The sequence below is a fragment of the Wolffia australiana genome, chromosome 8 (genome assembly GCF_029677425.1).
Source record: "Wolffia australiana isolate 7733 chromosome 8, ASM2967742v1".
NCBI lineage: Eukaryota > Viridiplantae > Streptophyta > Magnoliopsida > Alismatales > Araceae > Wolffia > Wolffia australiana.
The window spans coordinates 14,535,336-14,560,883 of record NC_135842.1 but is presented as its reverse complement, the minus strand read 5'-3'; the positions used below and the strand labels follow the sequence as shown (position 1 = coordinate 14,560,883).

General features: G+C 41.0%; 2 protein-coding genes across 4 annotated transcripts; one reads left to right on the top strand and one right to left on the bottom strand.

The window, feature by feature from the left end:
• Positions 1–1,818: 1,818 nt before the first annotated feature.
• On the bottom strand, positions 1,819–14,939 carry LOC144706648 (uncharacterized). Of its 2 annotated transcripts, none has more exons than XM_078579652.1 (15): positions 14,770–14,939; positions 14,491–14,643; positions 14,300–14,398; positions 13,224–13,325; positions 12,661–12,804; positions 10,425–10,519; positions 10,214–10,343; positions 10,041–10,145; positions 4,203–4,309; positions 4,079–4,130; positions 3,164–3,253; positions 2,999–3,083; positions 2,828–2,892; positions 2,170–2,267; positions 1,819–2,089 (listed from the first exon to the last, which is right to left on the bottom strand). In XM_078579652.1, exons 1-14 carry the CDS (start codon positions 14,863–14,865, stop codon positions 2,181–2,183), a joined length of 1,410 nt encoding a protein of 469 aa, XP_078435778.1. In that variant the 5' UTR covers positions 14,866–14,939; the 3' UTR covers positions 1,819–2,089; positions 2,170–2,180. The 2 variants fall into 2 exon arrangements, with proteins under 2 accessions (XP_078435778.1, XP_078435777.1); XM_078579651.1 differs by having other exon boundaries at positions 1,819–2,071.
• Positions 14,940–20,860: 5,921 nt separating this feature from the next.
• Positions 20,861–24,011, top strand: RPC14 (RNApolymerase 14 kDa subunit). 2 transcript variants are annotated; one of them, XM_078579607.1, is made up of 4 exons: positions 20,861–20,998; positions 21,267–21,381; positions 22,730–22,806; positions 23,762–24,011. In XM_078579607.1, exons 2-4 carry the CDS (start codon positions 21,281–21,283, stop codon positions 23,899–23,901), a joined length of 318 nt encoding a protein of 105 aa, XP_078435733.1. In that variant the 5' UTR covers positions 20,861–20,998; positions 21,267–21,280; the 3' UTR covers positions 23,902–24,011. The 2 variants fall into 2 exon arrangements, with proteins under 2 accessions (XP_078435733.1, XP_078435734.1); XM_078579608.1 differs by having other exon boundaries at positions 20,954–21,035.
• The last annotated feature ends 1,537 nt before the right edge of the window (positions 24,012–25,548 follow it).

Genomic DNA, 25,548 nt, shown 5'->3' with positions numbered 1-25,548 from the left:
AAAATAAGTTTTTCCAATAAAATAAATTGCTTTGAATATGATATAGATGGTTATCAGAATGTTCTTATATTTGTGACAGAAATAAAAAAGGCTAGTTAAAATGGATAAGAAGTATGAAATATCTTACCAATATTTTCCCTCACTATGTGTTAGATATCCACTTTTATGCTTCTATTTTTTCCAGTTCTTGATTATATTTTTTATGTTTATGTTTCATTACTTTCGTTTAATGCGTTTGTTTTACTTTCACATCCAAGAGGTGATCTTATATCTTGAAAGAGTACCCCAACAAGATATTGTCATAATATAAATGATGATGGGATAATAGGATGTTTATAGTGATATTGATGTATGTATGTGTATCTTTCAAAACCTGATTATTTGTTCACGTTTCAGTTTTTAGCCTTTAAGGTTTCTGCGGACTATTTTATAAATTCTCATTGCCTCCGCTGACCAATGATTTAAATGTGGATTGTTAAGATGTTACATCAGTCATCTTAAACTGAATCGATTAGTATTTGTATACATCTATGATGACTTTAGAGGAGTTCACAACATAAAAACCCATTCAACACAATTCTCTTCAATTGCACCTACGATGTATTTCAATACATTTATTTTTGGTCTGTCTCCTAATAACTAATAAATATTGGAGGGGAAAACATTAGGTGCATGATGTTTTCTAAGAAATCAAGAAAATTACCCTGAGGGGAAACATTATAATATTTAATAGTCCTACAAAGGGCTATTTAACATTGACTTAGAGTATGAAAAATCTAAATTATGTTTCCTCCCTACAAGCAATGCATGTTATTTGGAATTCAGTATTAAATCAATCACAATTATTAATAAAATTTTGAAGCTCATCAAATAAACTCATTATAAATTCAAATGCGAAGTAACCAATAAAGTTTCCTTTTTTCATAAAATAGCTAATTTCACTTTGGATTAATCTGTATCAAAGTCTCCCTCCCTACCTCTCTTTTTCACCCTCTCTCTCTCTCCAGTTTCCCATCCTCTGTAAGGGATGCTGACATGTTTTATAAGCCAATATGACCTGCTTTAATCTCTCCACTTGACATTCAACCTATGTTGACTGACCATCTGTTTAGTAATTCATTGCGAAAATTTCTTATAGACTCAACCAACATCCCTCCGCATTCGTCCTCGTCACAATTCTGTGATTATCTCCCTCAGTCATTTGTCCATTATGAAGAATAGAATTGATGGCCGAATCTGGAAGACATAAATGACCTACATTTTAGAGACATTCTAAAATAGTTAGTACTTAACCCAATCTTACCCCAATTAATCCTACATCAATGACAGCCATGTTCATCATCCATGACAGCCATAGTCCTTGTCGACGAGTATGACCATCATGAAGGGAAAGTAACAAATTAACCTAAATATATTTCAACTGGTCAAAATTATTTAAATTTTGATGTAATTTGTCAGTAATTTATGCCTAGTCATATGATATATAGTTAAACTACATTTAAACCACTGTTTAGATGAGTACCAATATCTTTTAAGAAATAAATTTAATTCCCGTGTCAATGAGAATGAAATGCTGATTATTTGCCAACCAGCCCACTAGCATCAAAAACTCACTTTAAATAACATTTTTAAGTTTGTTTTCACAGTAATTTCAAATTCTCTAGAGAGTCATTCATTATTAATTTTAGCATGTCAGTTTCATTGAAGTTTTATTGTATTAAAATTTAATGATTTACACAGTTTGATCGTTATACAAAAAATAACTCAACCAAGGAGTAGATTTTTATAAATATCTTCCATTATGTCATTATCCTACAATTCAATAATACAATAAAATTCATGAAACACTTGAGAAAAGTAACGTTATTTACACAACATCATCTTTTCTGGAAAAAAAATTATCATACAGAAATATATTCCACATATTCCCCCAACGAGAAAAGACAAAAAATAACAAAGTTATGTTCTTACTTTACGATCATATCATTTATTTATTGACTCTGACCAAGTATTTAGAGTTATCGAGTCGATGGTAACTCTAAATTCATGTTTTATTTCATCCTGTATAATCCTGCAAAATGTAAGCAGCCTAGTGAGGTATAGTGTTGATGGCATTAAACTATGAAATAATATTTTATAAGGGCTAAAATAAAGGAAATTTTCACATACTGTGGACCATTTCATGGGAAATAAGCAGCCTCCAGAACTTTTGCTCTGTTGGATGCGAATCCCGCATCTGATTGCCCTTCCATGTCGTATGCTCTCGCCTAAAAAATAATTAAATATATTCATTTAGGGATGAAGCAAGTATCTGTTTACCAAATAATAAAAGGACCCCAATTAAAAAAAATAAAATAAAATAAAAATAAAAGGACCCCAATTGTTTGGGACCGTCAACTTTGTTCTCAGTAACATGTAACACGTATTTCCTTTTTTTCTAGGGGTGATACAACTATTCATCTTACTATTCATTGGATGGTCCCAGAAATAATATATTGGAATTGATATTTCAAATATATTATAAAACAACAGCCAAAAATAATATATTCGGGAACATTTAATGTATGAAACAGTCACCAAAAGCTTCTTATTTTTGTTATTCCAGTTCGGAACTGCTTGTAACTCTTTTTTGTATCTCTATAATATCCGGTTGATCACAAACTAAGGGTGATCTTCCCTTCTCTTTCAAAAGTAAAAAAATAAGAGAAAAGTTCGAAGCAAATTAAATGGCGGAGAAACTTTTAAGAAAAATAGAAAATAAACTGTAAGATAAATGAGAGAAAATTGAAGAAATCGTAATAGAACAATATAAGAAAACTGAGAATACCAGTAATTTCCATAAGAATGAAGCTCCTTCCCTTTGCTGTATTCTTTTCTCTAATTCTTCAATCCCTATAATTTACCGGTAATGCTACTTAAACTGACGTTGTGCATAACAGATATAACACAAATACAAAAAAAAACAGCATAAATTTTATACAACATCGAAACGGCGTACCTTCATGCAAATGTCCTGTATTAAGTAAAGTGATGAACCATACTTCATTGAATACATCAAGCTGCTCATCAGAAGCGCCGATCATCTGGTAGAAGCATTACATCTAGTTAATGGTAGAAAGAAAGTAGTGATAAAAAAATTAGGTAAAGTATATGAATTGGGCACCTTGTAGTCAATGGCATCAAAGTTTGGGCCAAGCAAGTCAAAGACCATCGCGTAATTGGCTTTTCCATAATAAAACATAGCTTCTCCAAGCTGATGATGTGTAATGTAAACTTTCTTAGATTTTTATTGATTTTTGGTAATTATTAAAAGACTTAATTTCAGTCAAGACAGAACCTTCAATATTTTGAAAAATAATCTTGTTTAAAACAAAAATTTTCAGAAACAGGAAATATCTGACATTTCTTATATGAATGCATTCCATTCATTTCTCAAATTTTAAATAAGAAAATAATTAATGGCGACTCGTCCATAAAGTGCAGGGACGCGGACGGGACAATTTTTCGTCCCGGGATGAAAAAATCGTCCCATCTGAGGATACGGACGAATTTTGGGACGAAAAAACCACTGGACGGGACAAAAACGAAAAAACCGTCTGTCCGGAGGTCTCGGACGATGGACGGACAAAACTGGACGGAAAACCGCCAGATTCACACCGACAGTTGAGATGTTGCCACGTGGCCTCGCAATGACAAGTCCATGTACTTTTACGTGTGCGCAAATGGACGCCAGGCAGAAATAATTGTAGATATGTCCATTTGCGTTCTATCTCCTCAGTAATTCCCTAAAAAACTTGAAAAAGTCCACATTAATATATTAAAAAATATAAAATGGGTAATTTTCGTCCAGGACGAAAATTCGTCCCGGGAGGACTGGACGGGACGAAAAACCATCCCGAGATTATTGGATTGGACGGTTTTTTTTGTCAGTGGACGAAAAACCGTCCCGTCCTTCGTCCCTGAGCTAACATCGGGCATAGAACGGGACGAAATTCGTCCCGTCCGCTCCTTCGTCCACGTCCGGGACGATCCGGAACTATACTCGTCCACAATAAATAGGGAGAAAAAACATGCTTACCAATATCCCTTTTTGAAGCAGGTTCTGTTTCTTCTCGCTCAGCAAGGAAACTCTGAAGAGAAATTTCACCTTTAGGCCTCATTGATAGCATATTACTACATTACATCAAAAAATTCATCCTTACTTAAATTTCATGGAATTTAGAAGTTCTTCTGCCTTGTTTATGTGTTCTGTTGCAGTCAAGGCCCACAATGCTAAAATATCAAACAGCCACTCTACATGCCAGTGTGCCTACGTACGGCATAAAACCCCAAAGATGAAGAGTTTCAATAGAAAAAAATAGGGATAGGTAAAAAATGGTACTCTTCAGAAAACTGTCTAATATGCACATCAGATAAAGTTCATCGTGGAAATAACATATAATTTGATATCTAACGTGAAATGAATATATATGAATATTTTAAATATAATCCCAAAATGCAAGTGTAGTGAGATACCTTAAATAACAGTATCATTACACTAAATCAAAAGAAATCATAAGTTATGTTGTCTCAAAACGGCCTAATGTGCACACCATTGAAGAGTAGCAAGCATATTAAAATAGTTGGATAACTACTGTGAAAAGAATAATAATGCATAATTAGAACAGGCATTCTCTGAATGTAATGACAATGAACTCCCTAAGGTTTAATTTTTTAGAAATCATCAAATACATTATTTTTACCGTAAAGTTGCCTAATGTACTGATATTGATTGGAGAATCAAAGTTTATTTCAAATCAAAACGTAGAAGCAAGGTGCATCCAAGAACCCTCACAGATATGCAAGCCAAAGTTTGTGGAGAATATTGCTACAATATAATGTAATTGATGAGCTTCCTTAAATAGATTATCATCACATTAAATGGAGAAGAGAGAGAGAGAATCAAAGGAAGGAATGTAGAACGATAAATGGAGATTCTCCTTAGATATATCTCTCACACGTGCTGTATTAGTCAGCGCATGGTCTTCTTATTGGGCAAGTTTTATTTCCTTCTTTGGTAATGCTTGGAGAAGAAGCGTTGTGTATCAATACTCCCATACAGTTAAAGCTTGTCCTCACGCTTGAAGTGATCTGCTTGTTTCCAGGAAGCTTCGCATGTTGGACGATTATGCCATTTCACCAATTCCTCTGGCCTTTTTGTGTTATGTTCCTTCTTGGGGGAATGTCTTCCGGAGTAACCTGCCATTCCCGTTCCGAATTTAGAAAATAAGGAAGCAGTTGAGAAATATTAGCAAGTCCCTAAGTTCGTTTAAATTGTGAAGCATGGGAGGCTGAATGTAGTGCTGAGTGTGACGGTATATCGAACTTTAAATGGAAAAAAATATTAGGCCCCCAATTTCTCGTAAGATCTTTTGGCCAGGGATTTCATTCTAGAAAGTTCGATTTTTTGGTAAACCATGTCCCCCACTTTAAATTATTCTTCCTGCCTATGTTTGTCAGCCTGATTCTTCATTCTAGATTGAGCTCTGGCCAGATGTGACTTTAAAGTAGCAAGCATCGAATCTCTTTCCCATAGGTGCTGATCAACAGAGTTGAATGGAGATGTTGGTGAGCCATATCAAAATAAGGATGGTGGCCTTCTACCATACACAGCTTTAAAAAGAGATGCATTAATAGATGTGTGGGAGGAAGTATTGTAATTTTATGCTGCCCAATGAAGCCACTGATTCCCTTTCTTGTGATTTTCTGATGATAAATACCATAAATAACATTCTAACCCTCTGTTTGTGACTTCAGTTTAACCATCAATTTAAGGATGTAAGAAGAACTGAACTTAATTGTGTTTCCTGTAACCTTTATAACTCCTTCCAGAATGACACGTGAAAAGGCTTTGGTATTGCATGGAGTTTCACAATCTCTTTGATGAATAACTCCGCAACAATTCCGGCTGAACATGGATGCTTTATTGTGACATGATTTGCATGCTTAGTTTGGCCTATCCACAATGACCATGATCGAATCAAACCCAATTGATTTTGGCAAACCTTCAATGGAGTCTATAGAAAATATATTCCCATATCTAGTTTGGAATCGGTAACGGTTCGAACAATCTTTCTGCTGATAAAGAGGATAATTTGTGATGTCGACATATCGGCATTGGTTGATGTATGTTTCAATTTTCTTCTTCAAACCTTTAAAAATTATTTGTTGAGAGATATGTTTACAGGTCTGTTGGAATTCCACCGTGTCTTCCTCTGTTGGAGTCACAGAAATCCTTTAAAACCTGAGGGATTAGAGATGAATCAGCAGTTAGCATAATAAGGTTTCGGTGAGAGAGGAGACCCTGAATTAGGGAATAATTTGGAAGTACTGATGTCGCTGCAATGGAAGCTCTGATTTTTGCCAATTTTGAATCAGCTGATATGATATGATCAGTGGTGGGTTTATCAAACCACTTCAGTCTTCTTCTTCTGAAACAGAGCTGAGGAGTGCATCTGCCACAATATGTCTTTTATCAACTTGTAATGAATTTCAAAATCAAATACCACTAGCTTTGCCTGCCATTCGTGATAATGTTAGGCAATGTCCTTTTGAAAGGATGAAAATCAGACAGAATCGATCAGTGCATATAAAAAAATTGAACATAGGACAATGCTTCCATCTTTTAATAGCCCAAACCACATCAATTAATTCTCTTTCGTCAGCAGATTTGTCCTTGGCATGGTGAGATAAAATATCCAATAGGATTAGATTTTGTTAGGAAACCCCCCCTGTCGCTTCACTACTCACGTAGGAAGCTGAAGCGGCAAGGGAGTGCACCTAATATAAAGGAGGGGAAGCCCTGAGTTAGGGCACGGAGAAAGTATTTTGGTAGGAGGACCCCTCTGGAGGGGGCGGACCGGGGATAAGTCTGTAGTGCCTGAATTTGGTGTTTTGTTCTTTTGTGTTGGATTGTTGTTTCTCCCTTTCGTAGCTCTCTTTCTACATCGGCGACCTCTAACACTGGTATCAGAGCCGGTGACGGTGCCATGGACGCTCCTCCCGCTGAACCACCACACATGTTAGCTTCCCAGGGTTCTGATTTAGATGACCTCACTCGCGAACTGCGGTCATTACACACCCTCAACCTGGATGTAACAACCCTGGCGACCCAGCTAGCAGCGCTGCAACCTCTCCAGTCCCTGCCACAAGACATGGTGGTGCTAAGCCACACCGTCTCCCAACTCGCAATCACGGTAGCTGCTATGCAGCGCACACAGGAACCAACGGCCGCGGGTACGTCGACCCCCCCCCCTCGTCGTCCGCCTCTTCCCACATCCCCTCCTCCTCCGACACCTCCCCACCCATCCCCCAACCCCATTCCACAGTCCAACACATGCCCATCGTGGTATCCTCCGTTTCCAGATCCCAACCACTTTCCCCGCGTGCATGGGTCCACCTCCGACTTCAACCCTCCTCGGCCCTCACCCCCCGGTTTTCTTCCCCAGCCTTCCCTCTCCCGCACCCTAAAAACCCCAGCCTTCAACCCGACTTCAACCCTTCCGACTTCCCACCCGTACCCTAAACTTCCCACCTGGACACCCCAAACCTACCCACAACAATCGATTTCCCAGTGGCCCATTCTGGAAGCCCCCACAACCGTGGCCCCCAACGAGGGCCCCCGTTTTTCACGACGCCTGGAAATGCCTACCTTTGCGGGCGCCGATCCGGAAGAGTGGCTTTATCGGGTGGAGATCTATTTCAACGTGTATGCCGTTCCAGAGGAGGAGAAGGTAATAGCAGCTGGGACCCTCTTTGAAGGCGATGCCCTCGCCTGGTATCAATGGCTCCTCAGTCTACGCCCTATTAGGGATTGGCCAAGCCTCAAATCCCAGCTACTGGAATGGTTCGCGGGGAATCATAACGGAACAGCACGCCAGCGTTCCTTTGACGTAAAGATGACCTCCACTGTTTACGACTACAGAAAAGAATTCATCCGGTTGGCTGCAAATCTCCATGGTGTCTCTGAAGACATTATGATCGACTGTTTTATCAAAGGTTTATTCCAGACATACGAGCAGAGATCGACATTGCTGAGTGTCATGATCTCCTCTCTACCATGTTGAAGGCCCAACGTGTGGAACACAAGAAGCGTCTGCTGACAAAATCTAGCTTGCCCCCAGCGAGCCGCCACTCACCAATTATGAGCCCTTCCCCAGCCAAAATGGGCTCCCCCAATTCTTATCGTGGGGTCACCCCATGGAAGTCAGTGGAACCCTCACTTCCTCAACGAACTGGCACCTTTGTGTCCCCGTCAAAAGGCCCCCGTTCCTGCAAGATCAATTTGACAGTCGAGCAAATCCAAGACCGCAAAGCCAGAAGTTTATGCTTCTCCTGCAATGACAAATACTCTCCGGGACATCAATGTAACAAAGAGCTGCATATCTTGGTGCTGAATGATAATCTAGATCGGCCGACTGACGACGAAGATGATCAAGACCTGATCCCCACGGACGAGACTGACGAACCAGTTGAAAACTTGTCGAGGTCTCATTAAACTCGGTCACAGTGCTAATTGATTGTGGCGCAAGCCATAACTTTATATCCTCCGATGTGGAGGAAGCTTTGACTCTTCCCATTTCAGATTCTTCTAAATATGGCATCACACTAGGCAACGGGCACAAGGTACCCGGACAAGGTATTTGCAAATATGTACCGTTGACAATTCAAGAGTTACCAGTAGTTGACCATTTCTTACCCCTTCCAATGGGCAATGTTGATGTCATACTGGGTATGCAATGGTTGACAACTATGGGCAAGACAGTGGTCGAGTGGGACACATTACGTATGACTTTTCAAAAGGACGGCCACAATATCACTTTGTGGGGTGACCCCAATTTGAACCATTCAGGCATTTCATTCAAGGCCATGCATAAGGAAATCCAACAAGAGAATGAGCTCTGCGTCGCCCTGTTCCAAGTGTCTATTCAAGATCCACGTTCATCACAACGAGTGGATGGGGACCTCCTGTTGAGTTCAGGAACCAATTCCCAGAAGTATTTGAAGCTCCTACATCCCTACCTCCAGTACGCAGTATCGACCACACAATCTGTCTAGAACCGGGGACAAAACCTGTATCAACGAGACCCTACCGTTACCCACATGCCATGAAGATGGAAATTGAGAAATTGGTGGGCGAGATGTGTGCAGCAGGAATTATCCAGCCGTCACTTAGTCAATATGCCAGCCCGGCGCTTCTCATGAAGAAAAAAGATGGAGGATGGCGTTTTCCGTGGACTATCGTGCATTGAATCGCCTCATGGTTGGCAACAAATTTCCCATCCCAGTGGTTGAAGAACTCCTCTATGAATTACATGGGGCTGTGATCTTCTCCAAACTTGATTTGAGGTCAGGTTATCATCAGATTCGGATGCACAGTGATGACGTAGCTAAGATAGCATTCCGCACTCATGAAGGCCACTACGAATTCCTTGTCATGCCATTTGGCCTCAAAAATGCTCCAGCCACATTCCGATATTGACTGGTTGAGATCCCAGTAGCACAAATACCCGGATATCTTATGTGAAAGTAGCGCCTGCGCATATTTGGAATAGACATGATTCATGACCCCTCCCAAAAGCCTGTCTTCTGTCATAACATAAGTAGTCTATGAATACAAGGCCCCCCAAATGAGGAGCAGGCAAGAAGAGATAAATCAGATTATATAACCTGCAAATCAGATTAAACCACGAAATTACACTAAATCCCCTTCTACAAGGGTACTCCTGAATTACCGTTGAATAAAGAAAAAAGGGACATAATAATACTGGTCAATTACTTTCATAAAATATTCTCATCAAATTCGATACCTTTTCAAGGAGAAAACAGAGAGGATATTAAAAACATTTTCTTACGGGCATTAGTGAAGTTTTGGGGAAATGATGATGAATATGTGCAAGAAATTGTAAACTCCAAATCAACTCATTTTGTTTTCGTTTTACCCAACTCAAAGTGAACAAGCAAGAAAAGGATCTTTTAGTGGCAGCTGAAGATATAGTTACCTTTGTTGTGAATTTGCTCGCCAGTCTTTTAAGTCGATCATTTATCTGCTCCATCAAACCTCGTGTAGTAATCCTAAGCAATAATCCTAGAGCATTCACATACACCTGGATTCTTGGCATACTCTCAATACTTAAGAGAGAGATGAATGTGCAGGATAAAAGTGATGGTATACCTCCTCATGATCAGCATCATTTCTCTCCAATTCTTTCCAGATATAAGAGTCATAAATCTCGAGAACCTTTTCAAGAGGAGAATTTCCTTCCAAATAACAAACAGCGACATGCCACCAATTATGGGTATACCTGGCCATCATGGTCAGTGGCTTGTTTAGAAAGATAAAATGCCTCATTGAATAGCTGGCGAAGCATAAAAAAAAACATTACATGAATGAGCTACAATCAATCCACGAAGAAGAACAGTCCTTCATGAAATTCACGGCCTCCGTGAAACGGCAGTCGTTTTGTAAAACGTGGCACAGCTGCAGAGAAATCCAGATGGCTATTATCAATGAAACGAAACACAACCAATGCATATTATCAATGACAACCTGGTTTTTTAGATTTTGTCCACCTGTTTACAACTCATTTATTTTACGAGTCATTGTTTACAGGCTGGATTATGTAATACAATGTCTTCTGATAAATAAACGATAGAAAAGAAAGGTTGGAAGGAAATGTAAAGTTCAAGGGAAGGGAAGGCAAGCGTAACACTCTGGTATCATTTGAGGAGCTCCACGGCACTCAATAAAGGATTATATGCGACCAAAACACTTGAAGTACTTTAATCATTTCTGCATGATCCCCTCTTTTCTCCCGTCAACTCTCCAATCCTCTCACCTAATAATCTATCTCCAGTGAAAAGGTCCAGCGCCTAAATCTCTACTCCTTGATAATTCAACCCATTTCTTAAATAGGATCTCACTATTAATCCGATCATTAGTGGCCTCTGATTCACTTGAAAATTTAACTAAGTAAATGCTACGCAAAAAAACAGCCTCACAAGCTACTTGAGTCGTTCATCAGCAAAATCCTCAATATTTTAAAAAAAATCAGCAAAAACCAACCTTCAGAGAAAATTCATCTCAACAGAAAATTTTGAACTGCACTGCAAAAGATTTTCTTGCTCGTTCACTTTTAAACAAGCTTGTATTCTAGAGGAAACAGGACTCAACGGAAAAGAGCCTTAACATCAACTTGATTGATGTATTAGGGTTAGCTACAACGAGTTTAAAGGGAAAAGGAGAAAGTCGCAATGGGCCAGTATAATGGGCCCATTTTACAAGAGAAGACATAACATTAGAAAACAGCAACATTTAACAGTTTTCTCTTCGATATAGCGAGGGGCTGTAAAACTCAACGATCTAGTACAGCAACCTAAGGTCTGTATCCTATTCTAAAACCACTTATTGCAAAGAATATTTCATACCGACGGAAACCCAGTTGTATTTCTATACAGTTATAAATATCTACCATGACTTGAGAATAATAAATCAAAACGTTAGTTCAGTTCGAAGTCCTTATTTGTGACAAACAGCAACCATATATAATCTCTTCGAAAGTAAGTTGGAAGAATTTTGCGATGCTAAGAAGACCTGCTGACAGTCAAGAACAATATTTTGGCAGAAGAAAGTATAGTCTTCAATTTATTCCATCTGCCATAAATAGGAGGAAAGAAAAGGTCTAACATACTATTAGTACATTATAAGGAGGAGGCACAGGCAACAGTCATCCAAGGTTGACCAGGAAAATTGAGAAAAGTAGCATGGATGAGCCTACAGGTGTGCTGGCACGTGCAGGCTTAGCAGCTTAGCAATCACCACAAGGCAGTATAAATAAAGTTTGCGCAGGAGAGAGGTATCTTGGATCGGATGTTTCTGGGAGAAAAGTGGTCCACTTTGATTTTACTTTCCATCAGATAACTCATTTGATCAGAGATCATGCCAATGAATAATTATATAAGTATATGAAATACCTTCATAAAAACGTTGAAATTCAAGTTCCCCGTGCGTCAAAGAAAGTCAACGATAATTTAGGCCAAATATCAGAAACATTTTTCACAGAAAAAGTGTTGTCTCAAAAAATTTGATATCACGAGTAATATTCTATATCATACACAACTGTGAGAGGATAAGATTTCTTTGTGCAATCCAAAAATGATTTTTTTTCTGATTCAGAGGATAATATTGTAACTTTTCTGATTCAGGTAAAAATGAAGCCAAAATATTCAGCTTCATCTTTTTATGTCATTCCAAGGCGATTATTTCAATATAATGTAGTTTCAAGGCAAACGCTAAAATTCATTGTCTTTAAGAATTTCTTTCAAGGGTGAAATAATTAACTCTTTAACCAATTATACATCACACACTGGCAATAATATATCAGGTACACGCAAATTCTCTCCACCCAACTCTTTATTTCAATGACCATGAAAATAACAAGGACCACACAAATAATTCCAAAATTTTTCAAGACTCAGAAGAGGATAGGAGGATAAAATCCAAGAAAAAGGTTTGTGCAATAGCATTCCTGTGAGAATATAAAAATTTATTCCTATCATCATATAATAAAATGAAATCAAGATCCAGACGTACGTTACAAGATATGGTAAAAGCCAACTTACATTGTGTTGTGACCAAGGATCGTTCTTGTTAAGTTCTAGTCCCTTCCGTGCAGATTTCTCTGCGTCAGACATTCTACCCAGCTCTAATAATGCAAATGCCCGCATTCCGTGTATGTAACCAACTTTTTCGTTTTGGCCAAGTACCTGTCTAATGAAACGTTTAAAGAACACAACTGGACAGCGTAAAATGAATGATCAAATTCGTAATCGCAATCAGTTACCATGCTGAAAAATGGAACATTATGAGAGAGAGAGAGAGGAGAGAGAATGCAGACGAGATAAAGAAGGGAGAGGGATAGAGCAGGGTTCCCGGAATTGTTTTTTTCTTAAATATAAAAGGGGTGAACACCCGATGAATCGGTGAACCCCCCATCAGGACCTTACAGTCCCTTCACAGAATAGTGAAATGGCCAACTCAAGTTACAAGGAGGGTTCCCTAACTTTAAATAGGAGTAGCGACATAAACAAGTGTTTTATGACCGAAACGATAAACATGGCTGATTATAAAATGATTTGTGCAAAAAAAGACGTGTACTGAAAAAAAAATTCATAACTGTACTCACCTGGTCAACAAGATTAAGAGATAGATCAGGCCGTCCTATGTAAAAGCAAAATACTTGCGCTCTCTTCAATGAGATTAGATCTCTGGGAAATTCCTTCAGAACCTTTAGAAATAGCCACAAGGTAAAATGAGCAATATATGACAATGACAAACAAGATAAGAATGATTGAGACCACATAATACTGAGACATACAGGTAAATAGATAAATCGATGAAATATCTTCATTGTCATTCAACACTTCTGAAAAAGAAATTAATTCTTAAACTTTATGGTGAATATTTTGAAAATGTGGTGGATTAAATTTAGAGAAAATAATGGAATCATTTTCGGATTAAAAAGAATATGGCCCAATGATTACCGTTTAGTTGATCTCATGGCCTTACAGAGAGATTCCTTATCAATCAAATGTTGTTCATGTTGACTGTCAGACATCTAGTTTAATTCTAGTGATTAGAAAACCACCCAAATCCCTAATAAGCACTTTACTGCATTTACTTGCATTTCTAACTTTTGGAAAGAGCCCCTCAACTAAGAAATGACTGCTTTACCAATGTGTGAGACTCAACAGGGCGACATTTCAGATTATACTCCTACATATTCAATTCCATTACAGATGGACAGATCTTCTTATCCGTGAAACCATACAACGCTGAACTATGGCATATTCCTCAAAATGGCACCTTTCTCGTAACTGAGACTCAAGGAAACAATAAAAAATCTGGGTAAGCAATTTAAAGATGAAGAATAGAACAGGAGTGGGCTTTGATTACCCAAGACAGACATGGATGTAGGATATTCAAAATCCACTAGTTCGTTAAAGGAAAAACCTAAAGGAATTCATTAGGCCAAAGTAGTTCAAAACTCTACCATAACTCGTTCTGATGAAATTTGATGTCAGGTTATCACTGGTATGATTACATGCGACTCTAGGTAAAAATTCCGAATTCCTCCTGCGGATGAGGAGTTGCCATTTCAATTCGCAAGCTATAACAGCCCTCATCATAAAGCCTCAGGGCCTCCAAAAATTACTGAAACAGAGAAAAAAGAGGAACATGGATAAAAACTCAGGGAATTACTTCACGGTGGACCCCCACGGTATGCTCATTGTCCCTTTCATCGGACAACAAGCAGGATACAGCTTTGAAAACCGCCTTCTCGTACCTAGTGGCTCGATCCTTGATCAAAACCCAAAAAACCGTGAATTTGCGCTAAAATCAAACAGAAAAACAAGAAAACAGGAAGAATCAAACGAGGTTTGTTTACTCACGAGGCAGGAAGCAGCCGCAGCGAGGTACGACGACGTGGCAGACGGCAACTTCGAGGAGGCCAAATGCGCAGCCAGGACGTTCGCAAGAACGCAGTTCGGATCATTGCGCGCTGCCTCGAAGATCAATTGTCTATTCCTCCCGTACATTAACACCTTCACCATAGCGCAACATCGAGCAACAACATCAACACGATCTACGCTAGAATCGAAGTTTTAATCGAGCAACAAGATGAACAACAACATTAAAACCTTCATCTGCAATTCTACCACGATTCTTACCTCGCCGTAATAGCCGTCTATAGCCGAGATGCAGGCCTTCGACGCCGTCGCCACCTCGTATCCCCACCTGTCTGCCATTGTCGAGCTCTCCTCCATTCTCTCTCTAAATCTCTCTCTATCTCTCTCTAGATCTCTCCCTATCTCTCTTCTGAACTCTGCTCACATCTGAAAGATTTTTTTGAATTTAAGGACAGTCCAGTTCAAGAAGGGTCCACGTCATCTAGCCTGACACGTGGCAGTTCATGGTGTCGCCGCGTATAAAATGGGATTGGTCGACGTCACCTCGCATAAACACGTGGCAATTGGTGGTGTCGCCACCTAAATCCTTAAAATGGATTGGAGATAAGCATGATGGATTGTCCACGTCATCTCACCTTTGACACGTCATCCTCAACGGCTTTGGCAGTTGACGGTTGCCGCGTAATGCCTTAAAATAGGATGAGAGTGCAGATGGCTGATTGGTCCACGTCATCTAACCTACGACACATGGCAACTGAAAGTGTTGCCACGTAATGCCTTAAAATGGGATTTGGAGGATGGATGATTATAGTTCAAGATCGTCCGTGATGTGGACGATGGACGGGACGGGACGAACATCGTCCCGTCTGACGTCCGGAATCAGTGCAGGGACGCGGACGGGACGGTTTTTTCGTCCAAGACCTCCGTACGGGACGATTTTTTCATAACATCTGGACGAAAACCGTCCTGTCTAGAGGTCTCGGGACAACCTTGCGGACGGGACGATTTTTCCATCCTTGAATGAAAAAACCGTCCCGTCTGCATCCTTCCACTAGTATAGTTCAGGATCATCCAGGACATGGATGATGGAGGGGACAGGATGAAGATCGTCCCATCCAACGTCCGAAATCAGTGCAGGGACACAAACGGGACAGTTTTTTCATCCAAGACCTCCAGAGGAGATGATTTTTTCGTCCCATCCGGATGAAAACTGTCCCATCCAGAGGTCTCGAGACGAATTTCCGTCCGGTTTTCATCCAACCTCGCGGACAGGATGATTTTTTCATCCTGAGATGAAAAACCGTCCCGTCCACGTCCCTGCACTATACAGATGATGGATTGGTCCACATCATCTCACCTACAACACGTGACAATCGATTGTGTCGCCATGTATTGCCTTAGAATGGGATTGGAGAATGAATGGCAGAGTGGTCCACATCTTTCGCTTATGGTATGTGGCAGTTGATAGTGTTGCCATGTAATTCCTTCAAATGGGATTGGAGGACGGAGGACAGATCGTCATGTGTTACGTCCCTACTCATAACCCGTCATCGTCCAACATGGTGGACAGATGACAGGATGAAGATATTTCCGTCATTAGTCATCAGGCATTCGTCGGCGTTTGAACCTGTGGATGGATGACTAGAAGAATATATTTCTGTCAGTAGTCATTAGTCATTAGTCATCAGTCATCATCTGAACAGAAGGATGGATGATCGGATGAAAACATTTGCGTCAGTAGTCATCAGGCATTTGTCCTTGTCTAAACCTATAGATGGATGAGTGGATGAAGACATTTTTTTCAGTAGTAATTAGGCATATGTCCTCATCTGAAATAGTAGATGGTTGAGTAGATGAAGACATTTATGCAGGCATCTGTCCTCATCTCAGTGGATGGATGACTAGACAATGATATTTGCGCTAGTAGTCATCCATTTCATCCAAATCCATCATCCTCTTCCATAGTGGTGGAATGATGACTAGGCAATATAGATCCAGATCGTCTGGGACGTGGACGAGGTACAGGATGGGACGAAGATCATCTCGTCCGACGTCCAAAATCAGTGCAGGGACGAGGATGGGACAGTTTTTTCGTCCGAGTGGACGAAAACCGTCCAGTCTGTTCGTCTTGAGATGAATTTCCATCCTGATTTTTGTCCAACCTCGCGGACGGGACAATTATTTTGTCTTGGGACAAAAAAACCATCCCGTATGCGTCCCTGCACTAGTGTAGTTCTGGATCGTCTGAGACGTGGACGATGAACGGGACAGAACGGGATAAAGATCATCCCGTCCGACGTCCAGAATCAATGCAGGGATGCAGACAGGACGGGTTTCTCATCCAAGACCTCCGGATGGACAGTTTTTTCGTCCAAACGGATGAAAACCATTTTGTTCGTACATCTGGGGACGAATTTCCGTCCCGCTTTTCATCCAACCTCACGAACGTGATGGTTTTTTCATCCCAGATGAACGGACGGTGGTATGCTGGGCAAAGATATTTCTGTCTAAGATGATGGATGACTAGTGATGAGGGAGAGAGAACTGGAATAAGGGAAGAGTGAGGGGGAATAGAGTGGGAGGGTGAGAGTGGGAGTGAGAGGAAGAGAGCTTGAGAGGGAGAGGTAGGGAACGACAGCCTTCATCCATCACGCCACACGTCAGGGTGACGGCAACGTGACGGATGACATGATGGTGACGGTGACGAAATTAGGCACCCGTGACGATGACTGATGACGAACTGGGTGTGACGATGACGGGGGGCCTCGGTCGAGTGACATGACGGGACGACCGTCGTGGATGACGGTCATGACGGATTTTTAGAAATGACCAAAAAAGCTTTAAAATCATTAGATGTAAGCTTTTCGACTTCCGAGATTTCGTCATGTGGAGTTGCTAACTAGATTTCTTGGCATTTTGAAGAAAAGTCCCTGCATTAATTCGTGCGCGCAAAAGGCCGTCGTCCAAAGATAATTGGAGATATGTCCCTCCAATTCTCTCTCCTCCGCATGGTTGTTTTTCCCGTCACATGTGACGGTGACGCCACAAACCGTCACAGTCACGCAAACGTGATGGATTTTTCCAAAATCCTCGGACGTGTGATGGGACGGTGACGTGACGAAACTTTCATCACGTCACCATCCGTCACGGATCGTCATCCGTCCCGTCACGTCTGGGGTGTCATGTCCCGGACATGTCGTTCCCTAGGGAGAGGGTCCCTTCCATCATTTCAGTTATACGTCCTGTTCTTCCTCATGGACGACTGAACGGGACTGATGACAAAATATTGATGATGATGATGAAATGTGGACAGATGATGGTCAAAAAAAAAATGAACAGATGGCTGAGCAGATGGTCATTCATTCATCGTCAGTCCATCCCTACGATAAAAGGATCTCTCTCTTTTGAACTCTTCAAGGTGACAATCCAGCTTTCAAATAGGGGCCCATGTCATCTTGTTTGGGACACGAGGTCGCTTAAGGTTTGCCATGTCATCCCAATTGTCACTTAATACCTCTTCGTTTTTATGAATAATATTCCATGCAAGATGATGTGGAGCTCTCTCTTTATAGCTCTAAAGGAACAGGTGAGGTCCACATCATCTTATGACAGACACATGGCTGTTTGTGGTCAGCCACATCCACAGGCTTATCCTAGTTGTCACAAAATGTATGAAATACAAAATTTTCAAATTGAATTATTCTCTGGGACAATTGTTGTTAGGAGAGTTAAATTACATAAAACTATTTTTAATATTCATTTAATGAAGTATGTGTCTTTCATATGCTACAAATAGTTTTAGGGAAATAGAGCCCTCAACACACGCTGGTGGCCAGTAAGTCACTGTAAGAGAGCCCTCGGTAAGCCAATAGGCTCTCAATGACTCAAGGGTCCGGTTGAGCACGACAATTGCTGCTAGTGTGAATACCTTGGACGGGTCCAACCAAGGACATACCAGCGAGAATCCTTTCCATCACGAAAAAAATTCTATCTAACTCTATCTTAACCTTGGCGGTTGAGGCGCTCGAGAGGTACTAACAGAAAGAACGTGCAACGAGGCAAGGTGAGAGTACCTGTAGGCTAAAGCCCGATCGATCATGGCAACGATATTGGGTGTCTGTCACACACTCCATAGATGCCGGCGGAGTTAGTGGATGGGGGTGGTCCAGCGAATATGGCACGAGCAGCTGGGGGCTTGACTCTTGGTGACTGGGGTGTCGCAATGTGGTGTGCGGGACAACAGCACTATGAGTGTCGACGTCGGCATTGTGGGGGCGACTGGCTATTCCGGACAGTGGCGCGGTGGTGGTATGGGCAAGCACGCGACGGCCGCAACAACGGCAATGACGACAACTGAAAGCTTTTGCAATGATTCACAAATTTGCAGTAACATTTTCCTAAATATGTTGAAAGATAAAAAATAACAAAAAAATAAATAACAAACATGGGCCCTCCCCCTAGGAAAAAAGGAAAGGCCCATATAAAAGGGTCCTTAAACCCCCCCCCCCCCTCTCCCACCCACTGGTGGCAATAGCGTCAACGCATCGACACCAGAAGCGCCGCCACCATCATCCGAAGTCAACGACACTGCCAAGGACACACCACCATCATCACCGGACCAAGTCCACACGCCAGCATCATGCACATCTCCACCCACGCACGCCCCTTCATGCGTCCTGACATGTCGCCAAAGGCAGATCCAAAACTGCCCCTTGACGTGACACGACACCACGTCGCTCGTCACGTCACTCGTCTTTATTTTTATTTTTATGAACTGTATTTTCTCTTTCCTCCAAGGCCTATATGTATAGACCAATGTTCCAAGAAACAATTAGGCAAGTCATAATTCAGGAATTGAGTTTCTTTAACTCTTCGTGGAGGACTTGCCCTAGCCTCCCCTTCTCCCTCACGTTGCCGCCACTGTCACCGCCATGGTCGTCGGCCGCCGGCTACCACCTCTCTCTCTCTCGCCCATCCTCTGCCTCTTCCCTTCTTCCTCTACGCCTGCACCCATCTCTCTAGCGCAGGCCGCCCCTGCCTGGGGCCGCCCACGCTAGACGCCCCGCCCCGGCAGCCCGCCCAGGGCCGCCCGCGCCAACACCCGGCGCAGGCCGCCCGCGCTAGATGCCAACGCTGGCCGTCCACCCAGGGTCTCCCGCGCCAACGCCCAGTGCAGGCCGCCCTTGCCAAGGCTACCCGCGCCAGACTCCGGCACCGTTTGCCCACCCAAGGCCGCCCGCACCACCCAGTTACGTCTCGACCTGAATTTCCGGCAACCTCATCACGCACTCCCGCGCCGAGGTACGCCTGAACTCTTTGGTGTCGAGTGTTCTTCGTCCAGTGCTCTGCCAGGATTCTTCTACCGCCGTCAGATTTGATTTGAATATCTCTTTCTTTCCTTAAAATTCTTCCCTCCGTGAGATTTCCCTCAAACGTGAATTCGAGTATTGGATTTGGTGCTTTGGCATCGTCGCGGTGGTTGAAGACAGTACTCCTGCCCTTAACCAGGAACGGGGCTGCACCACCATTATTTTATCGGTCTTAGGTTTTCGAATTCGATCGTGTGAATTCGCAGTCTGTTTTATCCCACTACCCAAACCCGTCCAGCATTCTCCACCATCATTGACATACCCGTCTCCCTAGTCGTCTCTCCCCTACTCGTCCAGCATCTTCCACCCGTCGTCGTCATTCCCATCTCCCTTAATTGTCCTACATCACCCACCCAACAAGAAAGGCCCTCGCATGGGCCCAAACACGTCGGCACACAAACAAAACGAGGTCATAAATACACGACGAAGATGACATCGACCTCGGGGGCCCATTGATTAGGCTGAATATGCGAAGACCGGGTCTTTCACCTCAGCCTCCTCGAGCTCGTTGAGACCGGTTTTCGGATCTAGATGATCCCCTCACAACTGATATATCTATCTATGGGATGTTGGGGGTGAGGCTCTTATAGAGACATCTTCTAAAAATAAATTGAGGTCCTCATTTATTAAAGGAATTATAAATGATTATAGTGGTCTATAACACCATTGAATTGTAATTTCCATCAATTTCTTGCTCATATTATATTATCACACCATGCAATTTTAATGGTATTATAAATAAAATCCCTCCATATATCATGCTAAATTATCGTCAAAACTCAAACAATATCATCTGAAAGCATCATAACATTAGTTTTCCTTAGGTAGAAGATCATTTGAAAACTCAAACTTTTCTGCTGCCGCAACTACATACTACTATTTTTTAGTTTTTGTGATATCTTTCCAGGTTACCATTACCATCATACCATAAATCTGCACTATAAAATGGTAGGTTACGCATTCAACTAAAATAAAATTTATGAATTCATTCTGTAAAATGACGTAATCGTCTTCGTCAACGGATGACGTAACTGCCTCTATTTCTTCCTAAAACCCTTCCCCTTCTCTATTCTACTCTCTCTCTCTCTAGGTGACGCCGCTACTCTCTCTCTACCGCTGAGGTGCGATTTGAACTCGTATTAGTTTTGTCGACTATATGTGAGTTGATTTACCATTTGATTGTTTCATCTTGTTTTACGTCCTACCTGGATTGGTAGAATTCATTATTTTTGATTTTTTGGAACTACGGAAGATAAACGGTGGCAAGATTAAGTTTTTTCGTTTGAAAAACGTCACTTATTCACGTACGGAAGATTAAGTTTTTTCAATCTTGTTGTGTTGTGATGAGATATTAACTTTAAGTTCTGGGTTGATCTGTTTTGATTTCAGAACGTTCTTTGATTATGGAGCATGGGTCTATCACAGACCTGCGCTCTTCAACTTTTTCGTTGATGGATGAGGATCATACCCTTGCTAACTCCGTCAGGTTTACGCTAAACCAAGAGTAAGTTCATAATTAGCTTGCTGTCAGTTCTTTTGTGCATGATGATCATTATCCGTTCTGAATCAGGGATATCGGTTTATCTAGGTGCTTCGAAGATCTGATTTCCCGAGACGTAGTCTGTCTCTTTGAATTTTATTTTTTGGTTGTGCATTTATGAATACAGTATTTTTACGAAAGTTCTGGCGCGATTGATGATGGTTATCAGTTCGTGTGTGCTAGATTTTGATTATAAATATTAAAAAAAGCGTATCAATTATCTTGGGGCTTCCAAGACCTGATTTTTAGACTTATATTCTTGATCTTCAGACTTTAGTCTTGGGCATGAATTAATGCATCCGATAACTACAGAATGTATACCTTATTGCATGTTACTGCAATTCTAAAGAAATATTTGGAAATTCTGCACCAAAAATCTGTTTTTTCTGACCTATATAGCAAATCTTCTAGAAAAAAATGAAATTCTAGAAAATGGGATGATAAATACAATAGTTGATGACTGTTTGGCAAACCCAACTTCCTCATCTGCTAAAAAAATTTAAATTAATTTTCCAGAGTTTCTAGTGCTTTAATAAACCTTTTCCCCACCTCAGTGGGAGAATTTCGCACCCCACCTTCCTTAGTGGGCTCTCTATGCTGAAGAGTTAGTTCTGTTTATGGTTTGGCATCGCCATGCTCAAGAGTTATTTCACACCATACGAGTCTTCATTTTCCTAGTCTTTCGTTTTTACCTGGATGATGACATCGATGATGATGATGATGATGATGATGATGATGATATCATCATCATTCTTTGTCTAGATTGATCTAGATTGATGATAGTGAGATCATTGCCCTTCATCCATCATTATCATCATTCACGCAAACAAATGATGAAGATGGGATGATGATCTGGGGAGGTTGAGTTTATTTACTTATGGTAATTTTCCCTTTAAATGAGTTTGTCTGTATCTCGTTTGTTTCACATTATGGCTCGCCATTTCCCTTGTCATTTGACTGTCGCTAGATAATGAGTTCGTCCTCATCATAGTCATTTATGCTTAGCTAGAATGGAGGCAGTGATATCGTTATCCATATCCTAACAATGGACGATGAGGACGTGGATGTTGTTGCCAGATGATGATGACTAAAACAAATCCATTATCGTACTAACCTAGTCCTGCTTTTATTGGCGAAATCTCTCTCCCTTAATTAGTCATGTGCTTTATTGCATTTGTATATGTTGGGAAATGCCTATGACTTATGATGCCTGGTCATATTTAATGTGCAGGAAACCTTTCATTCATATCAAATTTCATGATTCTGCTTTTTTTTATTCAATGGTTAATTCCCGTGACATTTGTTTTCACAGCCCTAGAATTGAGTTCTGTGGGTACAGTATTCCCCATCCTTCGGAAAACAGGGTCAACATTAGAGTGCAGACTACTGGTACTTATTCTGAGCTTCATCAAGCCTTTTACTCATTATCATTGGATTTCCTGAGTTGTTTTAATCTTTTCATGGCAATCATCTTTCTTTCGTTCAATAGCAAGGTTCAATTATCAATTATTATTCGCATTAAAGTTTGACCACCTCTTAGTGACTTTAGAATGCTTCCACCAGCAGAATGCAGGACTGCTTTTTCTTCAAAAAAATGCAAGACCGCCTTCAGAATTTTTTTTTTCAATGAATAATGTCTTCACTGCCTTTTATGCGTTTCAAAAATACTGGTTTCTATTCATACGCTTCCAATAGTAAAATTTCTCAGAGTCTATACTGGGATAGTGAACTGTGTTTTTCCATTAAAATTGATACAATTACCTTTAAACCGAAAATTACTCACTACTAGTTGAACTTTACCTCGCACAACTTGGCGTTTTTCTTCTTCTTTAGTTTTTTCGAATATTCGTTAGATGAAATATTTCCTTCCCCGAAAATCGATGGGCTTCTACTAAAAAAATGCATAGTATTTCTAGAAAAAGTGTTCCTCTAATGATGGTATCAGGATCAATTATGACAGAAACGATGCAATGGAACGAGGTTGGATCCATATTAACCTATTTCGAAAAACATAAATGGTCCAGTGGTAACGGGTCTCACCCAAGACCAGCTGGCTGAAGGTCCGGTCTCACTGGGAGTAAAAATAAACCATTTACCTTTTTTCCCCAAAAAAACCTATTTTTGCTTCTGTTGATCTGATTAATAAATTTGAATTGACGTCTTTTAGATTTTTATATAAATACTTATAAAGTTAATATTAATTTAGCATTATCCTTTATGAAAACCAATCGAAATGATCTTTTACTTTAATGCATCGACATATTCTGAAGAACTTTTAATGAGCCGGAGCCAGAGATACATTTCAAATATTTTAATTAACGTTTTGTTTTTCTCTACGGCGTAGGTGACCCAGCCAAGGAAGTGTTCAAAGATGCACTCCATGATCTCTTGGTGATGTCTCAGCATGTGAGGACAACATTTGAACAGGCTGTTGCAGATTACAAAGCCCAAACCCCCAAAGAAATGGATACTAAGGACGGTTAACTCTCTCTTTCTCTCTCGTGGTCTCTCGTGTTGTGATAAATTTATTAATTGTAGTGAACGTCTTGCTAAAAGGAAGATGAATGTTAAGCAGTTGGGTTTTAAGTTTTGCACATCTTAATTCCTTATTCCCTATTTATCCTAAGTACTATTCTTTTACTCATATTTCTTCCTGCTTAGGGAAGAAATTGCCAAATTCATTGCATTATGATCTTAGTTGGTGTAACTTATGTTTTAGTTTTGCTTTTCAATTTTATTAACTCTGATGTCTCATGTGGTTAAATTCAATTATATTCAACCCAATTGTTTGAGCAAATGTCAACTATAAATAGGGACCAAGTTCGACCTGGGGAGTTCAAAAAGGCTTCATTTGAGGATGCACTAACAATGAACTTCTAGTTAATGTCCGAATTGCTCTCCAAAGTTACTGGGTGCCTAATATCATACATTTGGGAAATCTAAGGCCAAGATATCTATGTTGGATTACAAAAAGTGCGAAGAATGCTGGAGAATATCAATCTTGCAGCAATCTTTAGTGAGACAAAATTCTGATAAGGCTCCTACTTGTCCAGTATATCCTTCACAACAGGGCAAAGCATTTGTATTTTTCATCACTAAGCATAAACTTGTGAAAGTCTTCTAGGAGATGAATCCCTACCTCTGCCAGTACAGAATTGTGATGAACTTCTCTTCTTGTGCAAAATTGGTACTTAAGTCTACCTGTGATCCACCACTATACTCCACTTCTGTGAACTTCTGCAAACTTCATCCCTGAAGCATGATAGCCACTCTGTGCCATTCTATAGAATAAACAGGATTGGGATTAAGATAGTCATCATGCTTTGGTGAATACTTATATAGGGTTTTATCTCTATCTCTACCTGTATATCTCTCTCTCTATCTCTACCAATATATCTCTACCTGTATATGTATCTCTATCTCTATATCTATATCTATCTCTATCTCTATCTCTATCTCTGTCTCTGTCTCTGTCTCTATCTCTATCTCTGTCTCTATCTCTATTTCTATCTCTATCTCTGTCTCTATCTCTATATCTGTCTCTCTCTCTGTCTCTGTCTCTGTCTCTCTCCCTCTCCCTCTCCCTCTCCCTGTCCATCTCCCTCTCCCTCTCCCTCTCCCTCTCCCTTTCCATCTCCCTCTCCCTCTCCCTCTCCCTCTCCCTCTCCCTCTCCCTCTCCCTCTCCCTCTCCCTCTCCCTTTCCATCTCCCTCTCCCTCTCCCTTTCCATCTCCCTCTCCCTCTCCCTTTCCATCTCCCTCTCCCTCTCCCTTTCCATCTCCATCTCCATCTCCATCTCCATCTCCATCTCCATCTCCATCTCCATCTCCATCTCCATCTCCATCTCCATCTCCATCTCCATCTCCATCTCCATCTCCATCTCCATCTCCATCTCCATCTCCATCTCCATCTCCATCTCCCTCTCCGTCGTCGTCTCCGTCTCCGTCGTCGTCTCCGTCTCCGTCGTCATCTCCGTCTCCGTCGTCGTCTCCGTCTCCGTCTCCGTCTCCGTCTCCGTCTCCGTCTCCGTCTCCGTCTCCGTCTCCGTCTCCGTCTCCGTCTCCGTCTCCGTCTCCGTCTCCGTCTCCGTCTCCGTCTGCGTCTGCGTCTCCGTCTCCGTCTCCTCTATCT

Excerpts from the sequence above, each read along its gene's own strand:
- RPC14 (XM_078579607.1), top strand. The coding sequence starts at position 21,281 with ATGGAGCATGGGTCTATCACAGACCTGCGCTCTTCAACTTTTTCGTTG. Across the intron at positions 21,382-22,729 it reads AGGTTTACGCTAAACCAAGA|CCCTAGAATTGAGTTCTGTG; the intron begins GTAAGTTCATAA and ends TTGTTTTCACAG. Across the intron at positions 22,807-23,761 it reads CATTAGAGTGCAGACTACTG|GTGACCCAGCCAAGGAAGTG; the intron begins GTACTTATTCTG and ends TCTACGGCGTAG.
- LOC144706648 (XM_078579652.1), bottom strand. The coding sequence starts at position 14,865 with ATGGAGGAGAGCTCGACAATGGCAGACAGGTGGGGATACGAGGTGGCG. Across the intron at positions 14,399-14,490 it reads CTGCGGCTGCTTCCTGCCTC|GATCGAGCCACTAGGTACGA; the intron begins GTGAGTAAACAA and ends GTTTTGATCAAG. Across the intron at positions 10,344-10,424 it reads ATTGATTGTAGCTCATTCAT|GTATACCCATAATTGGTGGC; the intron begins GTAATGTTTTTT and ends CATGATGGCCAG.